Here is a 15118-nt window from a genome sequence, read left to right as displayed (position 1 = left end):
GCATATAAGATTCATGTTGGTCAGGAGCATTTGTCAGAGGACATAGGTTTGTGCTATGTGTATATGGGACAGTCTTAACAAAAAAATACCTGCTGTTGATCAGGAGTACATGATTAAACCTGATATGAAGAGAATCATATTAACTTTCAAAATGTTATGTTGTATTAGGGCTGCAACTAAAGTTTGTCTGGATTAACTGAGTAATAGTTATTCTATAAAAGAAAATAGTACCCATTGAGTTTTCCCAGAACATGAAATAACATCTTCTGATGTGGTGTTTTGTCCAACCACCATCATAAAACCCAAAGATACAGCATTCAGTTTACTATCTGACACAGTAAAGCAGCAAGCCCTCACAACTGAGGAATGGAATCAGAGAATGTTTGGTACTGGAGAAATTAGTGAAATAATTAATCAGTTATCCAAATTTTCCATCCATTTTCTGTTGATCAGCAAATAGATGAATACAAAGCTCCACTGTCTGTTTTAACAAGTTTAATCTAGTGCTGCCTACTCATATTTTCAACAATAATAACAATAAAAACTGGTTATATGCTGGTGGAGGAGCATTTGTAACCTCTTCATTTGGACTACATCATATGTTTGACTTGGATTTTTAGCATAAAACTGAGTCATGAACACATGTCTTTCACAGGAAAAAAAAATACTGTTCATCCTCTATTACTTTTATGTGAAATTACACAAATTGCCCTTTCCTTTAGCCTTACAGCTCTGGAATGGACTGAGCGTAAGCTTTATTGAAATATTCATACAAAGGGTGCACATACAGTCGGTGTGTTTCAGTTACACAGCTTCAGCCACTTGGCAATGTGAGATCATTTTCACCCACTGACAACTGTGATTGTCTGGACTCCGATTTGCCAAGAAGCACTTCACACAGATGGCGAGAGAGAACATGGAGTTTGGATGATGGAGGATGATTTCACCGTCTCTTACAGGCCCCTGCATAATCGCGCTCTAAATATTTCCTAAGTGGGTTGATGTGTGCTTGTTGACATGTTTGTGTTCCTACATGAGTGTGAATGCATCCTATGAGTGTGAGTATACAGCGTGTGTGTCTGTCAGAGACTCGTGCAGCCTGCGGAAGCTACATAGGCATTGTGAGGACTCGGCAGGGAGCTCTGTTCCCCTTGTGTTTGCCAGGAGCAGCTTTCCACCCACGGTGGGCAGGCAAGCAGGCAGGCAGGCAGGCAGGCTCAGTTGGCATTCACTGGATGACTTGGGCAGAAAGGAGGGAAGGCACACAGCCATTCATGGTCACATTATGCACATGGGGAACAGGAAAGCTCTGGTGGTTTCGAGATATTCTCCAATGAATGTCTTTCTCTCTGTCTTTGACCAAAAGAAGAAATGTGTTAATTGGGCTACAGAACAAAAATAAGAACTGAGTTTCTCTCTGTCTGCAAATGTACAATATTGTACATACACTAACCACTTCAGTGCTGTGAACAATGCACATAGTCAACACTTCACTCCTTCTTGTTGTTTAAAAAATTGAAATAGATTCAAATGAGTGATGCCATAACTAAAAATCAAGCAAGATCCACAGTACTTGATCACTTATCAATTATTGAGAAGCCTACGTTAGTTTGATGACGTGATGGCGTATTGACGGGTCTTAATTGGCTCCTATACATTCAGCAGACTGTTGGGGTCGCCAGGAGTCCGAGGTGCAGCTCGACATGGTAGAAACCACAAGAGCGGCAAACTGCCCATGATAAACAATTGGTGTCATCCATTAGCTCCTGCTTCCTGAAACGCTCATTTTACATGTAAATTAACATATTGTCAGAGACCAAAACCCATCAAGCTGCAGTTTCAGTTTTGAAACAGCGGCATGTCTGTAAATAAAACAAACAGTAACCTGCAACAATACAAACATGACTTAATAAGTTCAGTATCATGTATATCATTTAATTACTATGCAAATAGAAAAAATAGGGTTAGTAAGTGAATAAAAAATATTTTGTTCCAAAATTAATAAATACACGTATATATGTTTAATTTACTCATTAAAATTGCCTCCTTTTTTTTTTTTTGCATTTTATTCGGGGGGATGGGGGGGGTTAATTTCTCTCTTTTACTAACGCACACCTCTCTCTCTCTCTCTCTCTCTCTCTCTCTCTCTCTCTCTCTCTCTCTCTCTCTCTCTCACTTTTCCCTCAGCTACCCAAGATGGCGGCAGCCTCATCCATCCAGCCGCCGAGCGTTCACTCTTCTCTAGCCCGGGAGAGCGCACTTTCCCCGGAGATGGACAGCCCCGAGAACCGTCAGCCGGAGGATGAGGAGGCGTCGGCAGCGCAGTCCTCCGAGCCGGGGATTAGCCTCCGCGACCTGCCGGACCTGGAGCCGGAGGAGATCGAGAAGAGGCTGGCCAAAACTCGCCAGGAGCTGAGCAACAGGAGGAAAATCCTCATTAAGAACCTGCCGCCTGACACCACTAATCAGGTACACGTTAGTTTACACCGGAAAACTGGGAGAAAAGTAGCGTGGTTCTGTTGGTTTTCAGTTTTTGCAGACATTGGGACTTATAGCGCGTTCATCAGTTTAGTTTGTACTGACTGACGTACTTTTCAGGATGTTTAATCTGTACTGTTTCGTGTCAATAGGGACCTGTTTGATGCTACTAATGATACTGAGGTGCAGTGACCTAAAATTACCTTTTGCTTAGTATTTTAACCTCTTTTCAAACCACATCTCTATGGATTTTGTTTGGAAGGTTCTCACATTTAGCTACTTCAGGATCACTGGCAGGCAGTGGGTGTGTTGTAAATTTTCTTGTTTACTTGCACACCATCACTCTAATGTTGAAGAAAGTGAAAGTTACGTTCAGCAGTTAAAGACTGTTCTCTGACCACATAAATGACAGTTCACATACTGTAGTCTAAGAATATGAAACAGAATTTTATTTGATCACAAAAGGTAAGCAATTTAAGGTTGATGTAAACAAAACATGAACAGCATCAAAAAGCATCATGTAGAATACTTAGAAGCACAACCAAAATGTGAATGCTTATGTTTCTAAATGAGTTATGTGCAACATGATCATGCTGTAACATTTCTGATTTGCACATTGGTTTACACACCATTTTAGGACAGGGTAAATGTATTCATGCCCCTGTACTTGCATCAAAAATACATGGGAGATATATGAGGTTGAGGTAAATTAACACACATTTTAATTTCAATACTAGCACGCAGCAGTACATTGATCTGCATTTTTTTTGCCATTCTCAAGCAGTTGTTGCCGTCTTACGTTTTTTTTATCCTTTTCCTGACTTTTTGCAGCATAAATTGCAGTATACGACATGTACAATAACAGCTAACATTATAATCAGTTCATGTGGTAAACTTAATGTGTTCCATACCATACAGTATTGTACAGTTAAATTTCACTCTCATGCTATTAGTGTTAAACAAATATTGTTTTGAACAATATAAAAAATGACAACTGTTTACCTAACTTGGATTGTTATGTTTTCAAGACATGATTTCTGGCTTGTTGTAAACACTTTGCTATAATCAAATTCCTTTAATGGAGGCAAAAGCAGCTCAGTCAGTTTATCTTGTATGTTTGTTGTACACTTCATATGCATGTTTCTTGTCAAAGACCAGAGAGACTTCACTGTTATGACTTCATGACCTGTTTGATTCCTCCTAAGTGTGATTCATCACTTGTGTCAGCATGCAAGTGTTCATGAGGCTGCATGTGGAAGGCTCTGATGCTGTGTTCCTTCAGGGTTGTAGCACTAAACATTCTTAGAAAGAGGCACACTGCAAAAGAGAGCCAGCTCTCTGCCTCGTGTTTGTGTGCAGTTAATGTGTGTTAGGAGAAGGAGAGAAGGAGAGAGGGAGTGTGAAAGAGTGCGACTGCGTGGTGTGTGAGAAATGAGAAACGGAGGGGAGAGAGGAAAAAGTCACTTGGATCAGGTGAAGCAACAGAAGGGGAATTTCTCTCTCTGTATTTTCCACATTATTCATGTGTCAGATGGAGCGTGATATGTTTAGTGAGTCTAAGCAGAGCAGTTGGAGAGCAGAGCTGCATGAAATCTGCCCAGCTGAACGTAACGTAAATCTATCCGTTTGAAATGGGAAGTTCACACTCTTTGACATTACACAGTGCGAGTTACTGACTGGTAGTGATACTGTTGAATCGACATATCAGGCTATGGATCTTATGCTTGAAGATACATCTGCGAGGGAGACAGAAATGAGCAGTTATCCACATCCCAGCTCTCTCAAATGTTGTAACCATCAATAACAGAATAACACATTGCACATTGTTAAATGGTTAACACGTTCTTTTGAGTGCTGTGTTGTGGTTTAGAATGGTCCATCTGCTGCTGTTCATTTCTGCCTGAAAGGCTGCTTATGTCTGTATATCAGTTAAATGACAAGTTGAATAATAAATTATGGAATAGAAAGATACAAAATTTTAAAAACCAATCTTCCAAGTCTTTTATTACAGAATGATAAAGAATTTTCTTATTCCACCCTCTTAAGTGTAGAGATGTGCTGCTTTTATGTTTTAAATCATTATAAAGTGAATATTTTCTTCTTTCCCAAAAGTTGATTGGATGAAAAAGCCATCTCAAAACACCTCCTTGTGCTCTTGGAAGTTGTGATTGGCATTTTTCACTATATTCTGACATTTTACAGACTTAGTGGTTAATTAATTATTTAAAAGAATAATCAAGCTTAATCGGTTATCCTAACCAGTATCAGTATTCATATGTTTCAGTAGTGTAGAGGGTTTAAAGACTATAGCTACTCTTGCTTGGTCCAGCTCAGGAATCCAGTGATATTCATAGTGCAGGTGTTGACATTAGAATATCTTCCATACGGATATAGATTCATGGTGAAGGAAAGTCCTCGTCACTGTCTTACATAACCTGTCTGATGGACTCAACAACGTCCAGCCGACTCATCTCCCATTCCCCTCATACCGGCTGCCCCATTAGCGAACACTATATCCCAGATTGTGTGTGTGTGTGAGTGTGTGTTTAGAGAGTATGGTGCACTGTGTCAGGGGTATGGCTCTGCTGACAGTACTCATCTCAGGGAGAAGTAGGGGGAGGGAAGAGTGCAGTGAGGAAGAGAAATCAGAAGAGCTGGCTGAGACGAGAAGAAGTGAAGGAGGGATAAAAGAAGAATGTAAAGGAAAGAATAGAGGGTGGGAGAAGTAGTTGAGGGACAAGCAGGGAGAGCCATTTTGAAAGAATGATGGATGTGAGATTGGATTTTTATTCTTTTTGATGTTGACACTATCCTGCTTAGATCAGAGTCATCAGCATTTTATATTATATACCATTTTATCAAAAAAGTTGGGTTCACTATAATGTTGTCAGTAGCATTTTGACTCAAAATCCACAATTAAATCCACTTCCTGAATCCAAATCCTTTTGAATCTCTTGTTGAACGCAACATGATTTAGGTTTCAACATTTTCAAGTAAACACAATTATAAGTAACTAAAACTCAAAGAGTCAGTTGATCTGTAGAAGCAGTGCACTTTCGGCTGATTTCTGTACACATTTTACACATCGGAATAACAGGTGTGTCATATATACATTTTACACCCTATGTTTCATGAACTACTTGCTCCAAATACTGTAGGTACTAATTCAGAACTACTAAATCGATAAGCTTAAATTATTGATGCCATATTCATGAAAGCTAAACTAAGAGGAAAAAAGAGTCTGACAAGAGATTAGTGTTAGTGTTGGAGCATAGGGAATCTGATTATCAGATCCCAACCTTGGACATGATCCATTACTGGTTTCCCAGTCACAAATGACCAAGTTGGAAGTATTCCTTTTAGGTTTGTTTTTGAGCTTTGAACTTTAGAGGTTTTGAGCAAAAATTTTGCCCCAACTGTTCACCCCAGGCTCTGTTTCATTTCAAAAAGAATAAAAATTAGGTTCATTAAATCCAAGAGTAGCGTAAAAACATATTTTTCAGATGTAGAAGAAGGTAAAAGTGGTAATGTATGTTTGTGCATTGGGAGGAGATAAGCTCCTTAGGTCTTCTGATAAATTCCTGAATTATTCAGCTTCTTAGAAGCAGACAAAACCTATGCAAGCTGTGGACTATATGTACATATGTTTATGTTTTCTTTTCAACACCAGGCTGTGTGTGAGTGCAGTTGTATTTGCATATGTACAGGTAAACACAAATACATGTAAATGTGACAAAGCAGTGTGCGCCTGAGCTGTTCTCTTTCCACCCACTTCCTCCTCTTGCTTTACATGCTGTGATGTGTCTGTGTCAGTAGCAGATGTTCATGAAATCTACCCCTCCTGACAGTGGGCAGCCTTCATCACTGTCATCACTGTGCCCATGTGTGCACATTGTTGTTATTTAGCTGTTTACTGTGGCATTAGTCACCTCAGGGGTTTGCAGATGTTTGTGGTAGGGCCTGAGCGATATTGGAATTTTGGTGCCATTACCAATATTAGGAATTTAAAAAAAATTCTGATATCGATATATTGGCCGATTATATATAAACACTTAAACTTTATTGTCCAAAATGACATCAGTGCACTGAAACGGTAAACTTCACTGAGAATTAAATAAAATAACTATAAAAATAAATAACCATAACTAAAAAACATAAGAACAAATATGTATGTGTGTGCGTGTGTATATACGTATATTTAACTTGAATGAAAACAAAAAATCAAATATACATAAAAAGCTGCCTATATAACTTGACTTGACCCGAATATTTCCACTGCATTATTGCTTCTTAAAAGTATTCATATTGGCGCATATCGGAGAATATATGCGCCAACACCAATATATCTGTGATAGGCCAATATCAGCCGATAAAATTGGGCAACCGCTAAATCGGTCGGGCTCTAGTAGCATTCAATATGCACCTGTTAGACTGACTGTTATTACAACCAGGATAAATCAACAAGTTAATACAGGTTACTTATTTACTCATTATATGGCACAATTTAGCCTTGGCCCTCGAACATGTAGCTGACTTAAAATGAACTTGGCTGGAGAATATAATGTTGAACCAGTTGAGGACCATGATGACTGTTTTCAGTATATATTATGGTATGGAAAATGTAAGCAAAATCACATATAACACAACCAGACTAATTCATTTCCAGATAAGCCCATAAAATCACATTGACCATATCCTTGACTTGAACTCCTGTACTGTGAAGGACTGATATCGCAGATTTATGAGCTCATTAACAACATTAATCCACACCCCATTGAACATTTAAAAATAGCTTAGGGCTCTGATCTTGGTGTAGTTTTAACAGCTGACCAATGGGACTCTTCCTTGGACTTGGTACACACATCGTCTACATCCACTAAACATGGCTTAGCTAGCATTTTACTAATGCTAGATTAGCAAAAAATTATCTGAACGTTTGAGTCATTTTGCTCTTGTTGTAGAGGCCAGCCAGCAGACTTGATGCACGTGTTCTTGCTGTATCCGAATCTCTCAAATTTTAAAGCTTTTAGTGAGATGTTTGAAATCCCATTTGACCCTGATCCAGTCTGTGCCCTCTTTGGTTTAACATCAAAGGAGTCCTGTGCTGTCCTACCAAATAAAACCTATGTGGTCATAGCTTTCACTACACTCCTTCCAAGATATTTTATCCTTTTTAAAATGGAAGCAACACACTCCTCCATCCTTTTCTCATTGGGTCAAAGATGTTATGTATTTCTTAAAGCTAGAGAAAATTAAAGACACACTCAGAGCACCCTTTTGAACCGTTGTTATGAAATGACGGCCCTTTTTATGAATCTACAGGAACCCCTTGATAGAGAGTAGAGTGGACCCCATAAATGTGCTATTACAGCAGACAGCATTTCCCTTTCCCCCTTTTCTTCCATGGTTTATGTTTGAGTAATTGATACAGTTATTTGATTATCCTATATTTTTTTTTGTCTCACTTACCTACATGTATTCTATAACCTGTAATCCCATGGGTAGGGTGGCAGCATGGCATGGATTAAATGTTTTGGGAATAAAATGGGAATTGCGCTGACTGGATAAAAGGTTCAGGAGTAACCTAGCAAGAGAGTGAGATGCGTTGACTGGACCAGTGCAGGAAGAATGTGGTGAAAAATTGGAAAAAAGGCTAAAGAGAAATAAGTAGTTTTCTTAGTTGAGCTATATTATACAGCTTCATTCAGAAGAGCCATTATAACTTCCAGTAAGAAAATGTCTTTACACCAGTCTCTATATTTCCATTCCTCCTCTTGACATTCTCTCATAGTGTTGGTTAGATTCGGATCGGACTTTGCAAGCTATGAGCACCTGCTGTTCACAAGTGCTGCTGTGGTTGTGTCTTTGTTTGTGTCAGTGTGAGATAGAGCGGGAGGGGCGTTTGACATTGTTAGTAGATCAGGATCCTGCTGGTCCCTGTTTACTGGAGTTCTTCACCCTCAGTGCTCATATAGGAGCAGCTCAGACTTGAAATTAGGCAAGATGCTTTTAATACATGAATTAAGACTGATCAAACATTTGAATCGCGATTTTTGGAAGTGAGGGTGGCGTAATGAAATGGGGGAGATCATTTTAAAATGGGTCTGGCCTGCATGTTTCGAGTTTCCTGTGGACGAGAGGAGAGAGGAGACGTAATACCACACTGATCAAAACCCAGTGATTACACTCAGAAGATGCACTATGTAATCAAATTCTGACAGAAACATCTGACCTCATATATTCAAGTCAACAACAAAATAAAATCCAGTTAGTGGCAGCTCTGTCGGGGCAAATGCCTCAGTCAGATCAAAATGACAAGAGTAAGCCATACGAAAGAGCATACAGTAAATGTAAAAAAAGTGTTGCCTAAAGAGTGTGTAAATAATGCACAATGCTCAGTCTGACAGGTTTCAATGACTCTTGCAAGATGCTGATGGCAGAGTAGGAACTAACAGAATGAAGCTATCCATCCTCCCTTGTATCAGTGGTTTATTTTCATAAATCACTTTTAGGAGTTTTATTTTACCCACAGGACTGTCATTCTGTCAGAATAAAAAATAAAAAAGACAAAAATGCCACCACTACATGCTCAACTGAACAGCAGCATTATGTACTTTATCCAGGGCTGCCATTATTTATACTCTCGGTCAATCTATCAGTTATTGTCATTGTCATTTTACAGAGGCCAAAATGACTGTCTTAATGATTGATTAAGATTGCGTAAGATTGTCTACTTAGCGCCAACCTCCCTCTCCCAAGAAGTATTTATTTCATAATGATATGAAACAAAGAGCAAATTATCTTTTATTTATTTGTTACTAGCATGTGATTAAGTGAAAATGTATTAAATACACTGACTATCAATTTTTTTCCATCTTTTAACAGAATCTCATAATCCAATTTATTCATACTTCAGCATCAGCCTTACAGAACAGTGTTAATGTAAAACATTAACTCAAGATGGTCAATTTGAACATATTTTCATCAAATCTAGTTACAGGTGAAATTTGCTTATTCAAATACATCAGATCTAAAACATTATTTTTATTTCACCTCACAGATATTCTAAATAAAGCTATTACAAAGCTGTTATTTAAATTATATTTAAAATCTTTGTTTATATGATACAATTTTACAAACTAAAACACTTGACCAAATGCTTAGTATATGAGTCCAGTATTGTGAAGCTGCTTTTGATTGTTTATAGTCAGTATTGGTACAAGAATGTGTCCAATGTAAGCATAGAAGACAGTAACTTTCCCACATCCAGCCTGTTGATGTGCCCGGTGCTTTCACTGGCGCCTTGGTTTATGAGCACAAATGACTCCAAGAGGCCATTTAGCTTTTATGTCTAAGAGCTTCTCTGCCAGTCTCCACATATCTCTGCAGTTGCTGTGCTTTTTCTGCTGCCATGATGATGCTTCATGCTGTAGCTTGGTGCTAAAACTGTCCTCTGAGTATAGTTAAAAGATTTCTGACATTAACGTAAAAGCCAAATATTTCAGCAGTCTTCACCACCCAGGTAAAATAATAATTTTTTTGGTTGTGTTGTTTACCTGAAGGCTAGGATTTACCAGATCTCTGCACAAAAGTGTAGACTGTTACTTCCCTTTGTCAACACATATTGTAAAAGTATATTTTGATTTTATATTATCTGGCACATCCCCACACACTGATTACTGCAGGCCAGCTCATACAAAAATAACGAGCATTTTTAAATGATGTTTTGACCTGATGTCTGAAGGACGCTGCTGATATGTGAGGAGCAGTGACTGTTAGCTCAGTGGGGGAAATAACCTCCAATCTGAGCCCAGTCGCTTCAGGGCCTGAGCCAAGCAGAGACGGGTGGGTGTGGAGAGGGGAGGGAGGTGCGGTCGTACTGGCTGACAGCAGAATCAGTCCTGTCTCAGGGCAAGCCACCTGCTTCCCTAAGCCCGATGGTTCCTTCCTTGCTGAGATCAAATCAACCAGCTCCTCTATTTAAGTAACATGGAAACAGGGTGAAAATAAGAAGTGGATATACATAATCTTTTGACCAAGAAGTGGTCCACCAACTTCCCACATAAAATTCAAAGCCAGTACCTTTTCCTAACAACGAATTAAGTTTTAATAGTAATGAATGGTAATTTAATTTATTAATGGGCGTCTTGGTGGTTTTGAATAATGTCCGGTTGAGGAATTATTAAGATATAAAGAGAAGTTTATTTTGAGACATGCTTTGTTTGAGTCAATCACACCTCACAGTGATGACTACTTATTGCTTGTGCCACCTCAGCTCCACCCACACTCTCTTACTCTGAATTTTCTGACTCTAACAACTGATAAAGATGGTTGTGAATGATATGCTGAGCTCCAGCCTTCAAAACATGTATTCAGAAACTCATGACTAATGGCATTTAATGAATCCTAAGGCCAAACTGCATTGGAAAAGGCATTTAGTAGTCAAAGAGTAATCAGAGTATTGAATCTGCTGTTATCTATGTCATAAGATGATAAATATTATACATTTTGGTGTATTGTGTACTTAATATTAATAGCATTGATTTAGGCACAAACTAATTGTAGGTTTCTGTATACTAGGGATAAACATTTTCAGTAATTTCAATATTCGAGTACTCTCATTACCTTATGAACAAGTACTCGATTACTCACAAATTATATATATTATTTATTTATTTATTTATTTATTTACCATTTATTTAAAAAAAAAAAAGAGAAATATGGGAGGTCCGTGTCCGACTGGAGACACAAGCGGAATGTTAAGCTTGTGTTTCCAGTCGGACACGGACCTCCCCGACCACGCCTGCTGTGTGGCTGTCGGAGAACATGATATGCAAGTTTAACGCCACATATCTTGAACTGCATGTTATTTGCACGCCAACTGAGTTGAACTAATGCAGCCAAAAACAACACGTGCATGAGTAGTGAAATGCTACTCGAATAGTTACATCAACAACGAGTACTTGAGTACTCATACCCATGCCTACTGTATGCCAGTACTTCTATCCCAATCTAGGCTACCTGAAAGGTGCTTAGAAGAGCTACTGACCAGATTGTGAAGTTTGTGCTTTAATGAGTCAGTGCATGCTTAGGTAAGGTACCCACTTACTGTACCTGAAAGGTGGATATATCATGCAACATCAACAAGTTAGGAAGCAAAGAGGGGGGTGGCCTGGATGTAGAGGAAATGAGAGAAGGAGAACAGAAGAGCAAGAGAATAAAAAGGAACGAGGAGCTGTACCTCTGCTGCTGCAGAGCGAGGATGTTAAACTAGAATGCAAGGTGTGGTAACTCAGAATTTTTTTGAGAGAGAGAGAAATGAAGGATGAAAGATAAAGAGATGTCTGCACGTCTGTGTGTTTATGGTTGTCTGCTCACAATATGCGAGTGTGCATGTTTTCTCAGAAGCTCTCCTGGCAGGCATTTGATGGGCCAGTGATCCGTGCTGTGCATGGTTTGAGCCACCTGTCTCTCTCTCTCTCTCTCTCTCTCTCTCTCTCTCTCTCTCTCTCTCTCTCCTCTCTCTCTCTCTCTCTCTCTCTCTCTCTCTCTCTCTCTCTCTCTCACTCACTCAACCACTCACCCACTCACCCACACACACTCAAGCACCCACCCACCCATATAGACTCCCACCCATATGTCTCTGTCTCTGTGTAACTGATTGCTAGCTGTTATAGATTTGTTTGAAAGCATGAGGGAACAAGAACATTTTACACTGTCTGATAAATGCCATTCATGCCTTTTAATATGAACAACATTAGATGTTTTCCATTAAAGTGTTTTTGAGCCCTGAATAGTGAAATGGAAATGGACGTAGAAAAATGATTCCTTAATTTTCTTTAAGAAATAGACATTTTGTTTATATAAATAATGTATCATCATCCAATATAAAAATCCAGGTTTTGTCTTGTATCTAGATATAAGATATTAGCTCTCCTTTGCTGATAGACTACATCAGGTTACACTGCTCATAAAACCACTAAATCACTGGTATGAATTCAGAGCTATTATAGCAGCTCTATAAATGTGAGTGATAATGATGTGGTTATTGTAATGCTAATAATTTCAAACCACATGGTAGAGTTGAGTGTTGGAGGAGTGTTCTGCTTTCTGGCAGACCTCGGCTTCATCCTCTGTTCTCTCTCTGTAGCATATATCACTCTATCAGTAGGTCAAGGACATGGTTACTGCCAGTAAAGAGGCCATGCAGAGTGCGTTTGTCCCCCAATCCTACCTTATCCCTCTACCACTCTCTCTCACTTTCTCTCTCACTCACACACACACACAAAGTTGAAATGATAGACCACTCTTTCACTTTCCCCCAGTGGCTCTGTTTGTGTTTGTAAGCCATCTCATTTGTGACTGCAGAACAAAAGAGGTGTGTGTGTGTGTGTGTGTGTGTGTGTGAAAAACATTGTGGTTTGGCTTTCTCACCTCACATTTGCATTACCTTGTGCACTTCACACTATAAAATATGATCCTCTTCAGAGTGACTTACAAAGTGCAACAGGGAGAATTAGAAATACCTGTAGTGGTAAATGGTAAAGGCTGTCAGTATTAAAGATTGAAGGGGTCAAAGCCCAGAACAAATGAAAGGCAACAAGGATGAGACTTGCCACTGCATTGAAATGAAAGTAATCTATCTTAACACTTATGACACTTAAAATATGCGATGGGAAATTCTTTGGTTCTGCCTCTTGGGATGTTTGAAATAGTTGGATACATAAGTGCTGGTAAGGATTCAGTGTGTTGTTTAAACCTCATACAGGGTCATCTGTTTGAAGGACAGCCTCCTTAACCATTTACCCAAACTGCTGTCTTGAAAATAGTATAGTATGTTGTCTGACTTATAGCACATAGCAGATACCAAAGTGATAAAATGGCTGCTTTTCAGAGTCATTTACTTGTTCCAGTGCTGGGTAATAGAACAGTGGTGTATCTTTGATGCAGCAATGCGTGTTTCTTTGCAGTGATGCAGGTCTTGATGCTAGCAGGGTGTATTTGGTTGGGCTGGAACAGCTTCTCTGGGCAGCTTGTAAGCGACTGTGCACAGATGTTTTCCAGAGATGTTTGCTTGGCTATTTCTTTTATACTCGTATGGACTTTTTGCTTTTCAGTTACAAACCCTACTTGCAAAAGAAACCAAGCAGCTGGTTTAATGCACCAGGCAGCACAATGCCTTGTTGAGATTTGGGAGGTGTGTGAGTTGGCTCCTCTGCTAGCCTGCACAACCTATGGTTACCTGTAATTCCCTTTTCTGCATCGAGCCGCAAAGACATTCACACGAATCTTCACGGAACTTTAATTCCAGTTCACATCTGTACAGACAGTACAATGATATAAATATGCCTGCAGTAGCTCAAAATTAAGTGGCATAATAAGGTGAAGGCTGCGGTGGTGGGTGTTGGTCTTGGCATACATTGCAGTCATTGGTCAGTGAATAAAAGTTGGCAGTAGCAGCAGTGTTTTGCAAGTCCAGAGCTGCGTGCTCAGTGTTTCGTTACCTGAGCAGGTGTGAAGCTGATGATTTGGGTGGTGCAAGTGAATTCACGTTCCTTCATGAACCTACACTATGGCTATGGGCTTTATGTAGTCATACCAGGTGTTGGACAAGGCTGCTATCACATTCCTTATCAAGCCCAGCCTGCATATGTGTGCATCCACACATGCACGCACTGACACTGGCCCTGGGGATAAGGCTGGTGCTGGGGTACTGACTGGACTTGCTGGAAATGTCACCTTCTTGAAATGTTGAAACTAGCAGAGTGAACAGTATAGGGTCAAAATCACATGCTCAGTTATACTATACAACATCTTGATATGAGGAACATAGTGTAGAATGGCCTTGAACAGGAAAAACTATAGCAGGTTGCCCTGCTGCATCTGACCACATGTGGTCCAGGTTCTCTATCTAATCACTGTTGGTCTTGAAGACTTGTGGTGGGGCAGGACAGGTGAGTTTTTAAATGTGGAATGACGTTAACTGTATCTACTTATGCAGTGGTTAGAGTGGTGGTTAAAAAGTGTAGCTTTATGTTGACTCAAATTGAAAAATCAAGGTGTTATGATTTGCAGTAAGTGTGTTTAGTTTTAGTAGAGTATGTGTGTTGCTCTCCTTGAATTTAAAGCTGTAGGCTGGTTTGCCTTACTGTCTCTTTACTGAACCCGTGGCTGTTTTGAAAGCTATTACAGCAGTGTTAATTAGAAAGCTTTTGAAATAGTGTATTAGGAATCTCAATGAAACAAAGTGGAACACCATAGAAGACCTTGATGGAATATAGTGGATGTAAACCACCATAGCAACTATTAAGACGGCAGTAAATCATGACATGTAAAAGGAAATAGGGTGAAACAAACTGGAATATCTTTTCTTTTTTTCTTTTTTTTTTTTAAAGAGCAGCATGGTTTGCTCAACTGGTAAATTGTGTTGCTGAGACGAGAGGCAGGGCTGTTTGGGCTCCTAAAAATAGTCTTTAAATGTCTTGTAATGTGCCAGAGCTGTGAGAGACAAACTTTCAGCTCAAGCACAGAGCAGCACAGGGCCACACAATAAACTAGCACTGGAGAGAATGACAGAGGCATGATTTAACCTTGTCTGAATGTCAACAAGTAATGTGCTTGGTCAGTGTCAGTGTCTGCA

General features: G+C 39.4%; 1 protein-coding gene across 1 annotated transcript in view; it reads left to right on the top strand.

The window, feature by feature from the left end:
* Positions 1-2160: 2160 nt before the first annotated feature.
* raver2 (ribonucleoprotein, PTB binding 2) overlaps positions 2161-15118 on the top strand; it is a gene marked incomplete at its 5' end in the record, with an annotated part of 78965 nt that continues 66007 nt past the window's right edge. The window contains one exon of the mRNA XM_022765616.1: positions 2161-2469. Coding sequence (XP_022621337.1) covers positions 2161-2469 — 309 coding nt within the window. The remainder of the gene's footprint in view (positions 2470-15118) is intronic.

The sequence above is a fragment of the Seriola dumerili genome, unplaced genomic scaffold (assembly GCF_002260705.1).
Source record: "Seriola dumerili isolate Sdu_G_001 unplaced genomic scaffold, Sdu_1.0 BDQW01000002.1, whole genome shotgun sequence".
In the NCBI taxonomy this organism is placed as follows: Eukaryota; Metazoa; Chordata; class Actinopteri; order Carangiformes; family Carangidae; genus Seriola; species Seriola dumerili.
The sequence above is the reverse complement of the archived record's forward strand: the minus strand, read 5'-3'. Positions and strand labels throughout refer to the sequence as shown.